This window comes from Oncorhynchus gorbuscha, unplaced genomic scaffold, assembly GCF_021184085.1.
Source record: "Oncorhynchus gorbuscha isolate QuinsamMale2020 ecotype Even-year unplaced genomic scaffold, OgorEven_v1.0 Un_scaffold_859, whole genome shotgun sequence".
In the NCBI taxonomy this organism is placed as follows: Eukaryota; Metazoa; Chordata; class Actinopteri; order Salmoniformes; family Salmonidae; genus Oncorhynchus; species Oncorhynchus gorbuscha.
This window is the reverse complement of record NW_025745847.1, coordinates 267-7,031: the sequence shown is the minus strand read 5'-3', so window position 1 is coordinate 7,031 and position 6,765 is coordinate 267. Positions and strand designations below refer to the sequence as shown.

The following is a 6,765-nucleotide window of genomic DNA, read 5'->3' as shown; positions in this document are numbered from 1 at the left end:
TGTTTGCCATCTGAAGGATTATAGTATTGAAGGATGCAGTAGTAAACTTTATGTCCACTCCTTTCCATCCAAACCCCTTCAGTATCTAACACTCCATAATCCACTCAGTCCTTCAGTACAATACTAATCAGGGACTTGTATCATCTGTACCTCACCGCTGTGGATAGTTTGGTCCATGTATTTAAATAGGATAAAGCCAGACCCTCAGCGGGGTTTTGTTCATTAGTGCGCACCGTGTCAAAACGTTTTGCAATCGAACAAGAACTCTAGGTGTTTCATATTGGACAAGTTCAGGTCCCAATTGAAGTGTTTTCTGTTTGGTGTCTAATGAACAGGAGCCGGAAGGGAGATTGGAGAGGGGAGTTCTAGTCAGCTGAGGGGTGTTATGTTGTTGGTGGATTATTTTCCCACACTTTAAATCATCTACATCCCAAATGGCACCCTAATCTCTATATGGTGCACTACTTTAGACCAGGTCCCATAAGACTCTAGTCAAAAAATGTATATTCAGGAAGTATTCAAACCCTTTTGACTTTTTCCACCTTTTGTTATGTTACAACCTCATTCTAAAATGGATTTTTTTTTATCCCTCATCAATCTACACAAAATACCCCATAATGACATCACAATACCCCATAATGACATCACAATACCTCACAATGACATCACAATATCCCATAATGACATCACAATAACCCATAATGAAAGAACTGGTTTATAGACATTTTAGCAAAACTACAAACTAAAAAAATAAAATCACATTTACATGCATTTTCAGACCCTTTTACTCAATACTTTGTTGAAACACCTTTGGTAGAAATTACAGCCTCAAGTCTTCTTGGGTATGACGCTTGTTGGGGGTTACCCTGGGGGTCGGGGGTTACCCTGGGGGTCGGGGATTACCCTGGGGGTCGGGGGTTACCCTGGGGGTCGGGGGTTACCCTGGGGTCGGGGGTTACCCTGGGGGTCGGGGGCTACACCAGTGCCATGATTACTGTATATATGTGATAATCTTTGTATGCTTGCAATGCACAATGATGGAAAAGTAGTGGGTAAATGGAGATGTACTGCTTTAGTTCTCAGGCTGAGAATTGTCTGCACCTGCTGATAGTCACACAGGCTCAAGGCCAAGATGGTAGAGGGAGAAACCACAGTCTAGACATGTTTTTCTCATCTTAGATACTTTGTATCTAATCCAATGCAACAATGTTAAGCTATAATTGACGGTAGGTTGCATCCTGTTTCGCCACATACATCTTTACTATAGACTACTGAGGTAATTCTGTATGTGAATCTCTGTCTGCAATGGCATTTTATTACTAAAGAGTTTGTGGTGTGGTCCATGATGTGGCCCGCGGTGTGGCCCGCGGTGTGGCCCATGGTGTGGTCCATGATGTGGCCCGCGGTGTGGTCCACGGTGTGGCCCGCGGTGTGGCCCATGGTGTGGTCCATGATGTGGCCCGCGGTGTGGTCCACGGTGTGGCCCGCGGTGTGGCCCATGGTGTGGTCCATGATGTGGCCCGCCGTGTGGTCCACGATGTGGCCCGCGGTGTGGCCTACGGTGTGGTCCATGATGTGGTCCATGATGTGGTCCACGATGTGGCCTACGGTGTGGTCTACGATGTGGTCCATGATGTGGTCCACGGTGTGGTCCATGATGTGGTCCATGATGTGGTCTACGGTGTGGTCCATGATGTGGTCCATGATGTGGTCTACGGTGTGGTCCATGATGTGGTCCATGATGTGTTCCACGGTGTGGTCCATGATGTGGCCTACGGTGTGGCCTACGGTGTGGTCCATGATGTGGTCCATGATGTGGGCTACGGTGTGGCCTACGGTGTGGTCCATGATGTGGTCCACGGTGTGGTCCATGATGTGGTCCATGATGTGGTCCACGGTGTGGTCCATGATGTGGTCCACGGTGTGGTCCATGGTGTGGCCCATGGTGTGGCCTACGGTGTGGTCCACGGTGTGGCCTACGGTGTGGTCCATGGTGTGGTCCACGGTGTGGCCCATGATGTGGTCCACGATGTGGCCTACGGTGTGGTCCACGGTGTGGCCTACGGTGTGGTCCATGGTGTGGTCCACGGTGTGGCCCATGATGTGGTCCACGATGTGGCCTACGGTGTGGCCCACGGTGTGGCCTACGGTGTGGTCCACGGTGTGGTCCACGGTGTGGCCCACGGTGTGGCCTATGGTGTGGCCTGCGGTGTGGTCCACGGTGTGGCCTACGGTGTGGTCCACGGTGTGGCCTACGGTGTGGCCCACGGTGTGGCCCACGGTGTGGTCCACGGTGTGGCCCATGGTGTGGTCCACGGTGTGGCCTACGGTGTGGTCCATGATGTGGCCCGCGGTGTGGTCCATGGTGTGGTCCATGGTGTGGTCCATGATGTGGTCCACGGTGTGGTCCATGATGTGGCCCGCGGTGTGGCCCGCGGTGTGGTCCATGGTGTGGCCCATGGTGTGGTCCATGGTGTGGCCTACGGTGTCGTCCATGATGTGGCCCATGGTGTGGCCTACGGTGTGGCCTACGGTGTGGTCCACGGTGTGGCCCATGGTGTGGTCCATGGTGTGGTCCACGGTGTGGTCCATGGTGTGGTCCATGGTGTGGTCCATGATGTGGCCCACGGTGTGGTGGTCCATGGTGTGGTCCATGATGTGGCCCATGGTGTGGTCCATGATGTGGCCCATGGTGTGGTCCATGATGTGGCCCATGGTGTGGTCCATGGTGTGGCCCATGGTGTGGTCCACGGTGTGGCCCATTTGTCAAGAGGGCATATGATAGAGGTAATTTCTTTGGATTGGTTTTGTCTAAATTTGACTCAGCATGTGAAATAGTTTCTGTTTCGATGTGCTACGTGCAATTTAACATTGCCAAAGGAGCACCTCTGAAACCAGGTCATTTCCCTACACCAAGAGGACCATTTGTCCATCTGGACATGGACTGTATAGCTCGTGCAGAAAGTAGCAACGCTACTAGTGAGGGAGATAATACCTAGATGTGGTGTTCCTGAGGTTTTATCTGCAGACAATGGTACCCACTTCACTGGTGATGTAGTGAAGCCAGGTAGCCATAACGATGGGAGGGGACCAGAAGTTTGTGTCCATCTACCACCCTCAGAGTAACGGGGTTACCGAGAGAGCTAACCATTCCATTAAACAAGGGTTAACTCCACCAAGACATCTTGGGTGTTCATGAAAATGCCCAGTAGTGTTAATAAAGGCCTGGGGTGTTAATGAAACAGCCCAGTAGTGTTAATAAAGGCCTGGGGTGTTAATGAAACAGCCCAGTAGTGTTAATAAAGGCCTGGGGTGTTAATGAAACAGCCCAGTAGTGTTAATAAAGGCCTGGGGTGTTAATGAAACAGCCCAGTAGTGTTAATAAAGGCCTGGGGTAGTGTTAATGAAACAGCCCAGTAGTGTTAATAAAGGCCTGGGGTGTTAATGAAAATGCCCAGTAGTGTTAATAAAGGCCTAGGGTGTTACACCACACTAAATGTTGACAGGAAGACCCATGAATGTTCCGGCACACAGACCCATGACTGACAGGAAAATAGACCTCACTCTAGCCAAGTACTATTGTCAGATCTCTCACACTAGGGAAGCTCAGGATGGAGGTACCAGGTGTGGGGACCCTGACGAACCTGCCTGTGGAGGTTGGAGACTGGGGCAAAATCCGGGATCCACAAGAGAAAATGGAACCAGTCAAGATGGAATTGGGCCCGTTCCAGGTAACTGTGGCAACACCAACGGGTGGTCAGAGTTCAGGAAGGGTTCCCGGCTGGCACCACCTGTCCCACTGTCAGAAGGTGTTCAGCCCACAGGATATGATGGAGCCAGACACTGAAACAAGAGGCAGAAGCAGATGTGAGTCGAGACCAAAGACTTGAAGAAGATGAAGGGTCAAAGCCCTGAAGAAGATGAAGGGTCAAAGCCCTGAAGAAGATGAAGGGTCAAAGCCCTGAAGAAGATGAAGGGTCAAAGCCCTGAAGAACCAACTGTTTTACATGATCAGCAAGGTTATGTTGTAAATTAACAAACTCTTAGAGGGTATAAGAGAGGGAAGACGACAGCGTGAGGTCGTTGGTGGTTGACTGTGTTGGCTCTATCCACACTACTTTATGTGGGTGAATCCGGCTCTATCCACACTACTTTGTGTGGGTGAATCCGGCTCTATCCACACTACTTTGTGTAGGTGAATCCGGCTCTATCCACACTACTTTGTGTGGGTGAATCCGGCTCTATCCACACTACTTTATGTGGGTGAATCCGGCTCTATCCACACTACTTTGTGTGGGTGAATCCGGCTCTATCCACACTACTTTGTGTGGGTGAATCCGGCTCTATCCACACTACTTTATGTGGGTAAATCCGGCTCTGTCAACACGGGATAAAATTGGTTTGAGACTTAGGTAGAAAAGTGTCCCCACATTTTTATTAAGAATAAAATACAAATATCTTATTTACGTAAGTATTCAAAATGTAGAAAAAGTCAAGATGTGGAAAAAGTCGAGAGGTTTGAATACTTTTTGAATGTACTGTATATAGAGCAGAGCCTCATGTACATCAGGATGTAATGTTACTGAGGAGACGCTAGGTGGCACTGTGATGGGGCTGTTCTAATGTTACCAAGGCAGCAGAGCCTCATGTACATCAGGATGTAATGTTACTGAGGAGACGCTAGGTGGCACTGTGATGGGGCTGTTCTAATGTTACCAAGGCAGCAGAGCCTCATGTAATATAGGTGTCAACATCCGGATGTAATGTTACTGAGGAGACGCTAGGTGGCACTGTAACACAGGAGTTATCACTGTACTGTAGACCACTATAGGAGAGACGCTAGGTAGCAGCGTAACACAGGAGTTATCACTGTACTGTAGAATACTATAGGAGAGACGCTAGGTAGCAGCGTAACACAGGAGTTATCACTGTACAGTAGAATACTATAGGAGAAACGCTAGGTGGCAGCGTAACACAGGAGTAGAATACTATAGGAGAGACGCTAGGTGGCAGCGTAACACAGGAGTTATCACTGTACTGTAGAATACTATAGGAGAGACGCTAGGTATCAGCGTAACACAGGAGTAGAATACTATAGGAGAGCGCTAGGTAGCCTAACATGTAGAATACTATAGGAGAGACGCTAGGTGGCAGTGTAACACAGGAGTAGAATACTATAGGAGAGACGCTAGGTGGCAGTGTAACACAGGAGTAGAATACTATAGGAGAAACGCTAGGTGGCACTGTAACACAGGAGTTATCACTGTACTGTAGAATACTATAGGAGAAACGCTAGGTAGCAGCGTAACACAGGAGTTATCACTGTACAGTAGAATACTATAGGAGAGACGCTAGGTAGCAGTGTAACACAGGAGTATCACTGTACAGTAGAATACTATAGGAGAAACGCTAGGTGGCAGTGTAACACAGGAGTTATCACTGTACTGTAGAATACTATAGGAGAAACAGTGTAACACAGGAGTAGGTAGGTGTAGCAGTGTAACACAGGAGTTATCACTGTACTGTAGAATACTATAGGAGAGACGCTAGGTAGCAGCGTAACACAGGAGTAGAATACTATAGGAGAGACGCTAGGTGGCAGTGTAACACAGGAGTAGAATACTATAGGAGAAACGCTAGGTGGCAGTGTAACACAGGAGTAGAATACTATAGGAGAAACGCTAGGTGGCAGCTGTAACACAGGAGTTATCACTGTACTGTAGACCACTGTAGGAGCGAGAGGGTCACAGCAGCAAGATGTGTGACCTGTTGCCACAAGAAAAGGGCAACCAGTGAAGAACAAACACCACTGTAAATACAACCCACATTTATATTTATTTATTTTCCCTTTTGTACTTTAACTAACATAGACATAATATGACATTTGTAATGTCTTTATTCCTTTGGAACTTTTGTGAGTGTAATGTTTACGGTTCATTTTTTATTATTTATTTCACTTTTGTTTATTTTATAATTTTTATTATTTATTTATTTTTGCCACTGAAATGAAACACTTTATTTAAAGGGTTGCCATATAATTGAAATTTCATAACATTTCAAATGTACAAAGCAAAAGAAAATGTGCAGCTACATTTTGTCACAACAAGAACAGACATCACTGACATAGCATACCTCATGTCACCATAGCAGCACCCAGTCAGCAGGTATATCTCACTGGTCACCCCCAAAGCCAATTCCTCCTTGGGTCGCCTTTCCTTCCAGTTCTCTGCTGCCACTGACTGGAACCAACTGCAAAAATCACTGAAGCTAGATATTCCCATCTCCCTCACCAGCTTTAAGAACCATCTGTCAGAGCAGCTCACAGATCACTGCACCTGTTCATAGCCCATCTGTATACAGCCCATCCAACTACCTCATCCCCATACTGTATTTATTTATCTTGCTCCTTTTGCACCACAGTATCTCTACTTTCACATTCATCTTCTGCACTATTCATCTTCGCGCTAGGAGACTACAACCCACTGAGGACAATATCATTAACCTAATAGTCCTAGAAGCTAGATTGGACCCCCCTGAGCTAGGAGACTACAACCCACTGAGGACAATATCATTAACCTAATAGTCCTAGAAGCTAGGTTGGACCCCCCTGAACTAGGAGACTACAACCCACTGAGGACAATATCATTAACCTAATAGTCCTAGAAGACTACAACCCACTGAGGACAATATCATTAACCTAATAGTCCTAGAAGCCCCCCCCCCTGAACTAGGAGACTACAACCCACTGAGGACAATATCATTAAC

General features: G+C 47.5%; 1 protein-coding gene across 1 annotated transcript in view; it reads right to left on the bottom strand.

Moving 5' to 3' along the window:
• LOC124020579 (monocarboxylate transporter 7-like) overlaps positions 1-2,763 on the bottom strand; it is a 21,409-nt gene extending 18,646 nt beyond the window's left edge. The window contains exon 1 of the mRNA XM_046335817.1: positions 1,321-2,763. Coding sequence (XP_046191773.1) covers positions 1,321-2,763 — 1,443 coding nt within the window. The remainder of the gene's footprint in view (positions 1-1,320) is intronic.
• Positions 2,764-6,765: the final 4,002 nt, after the last annotated feature.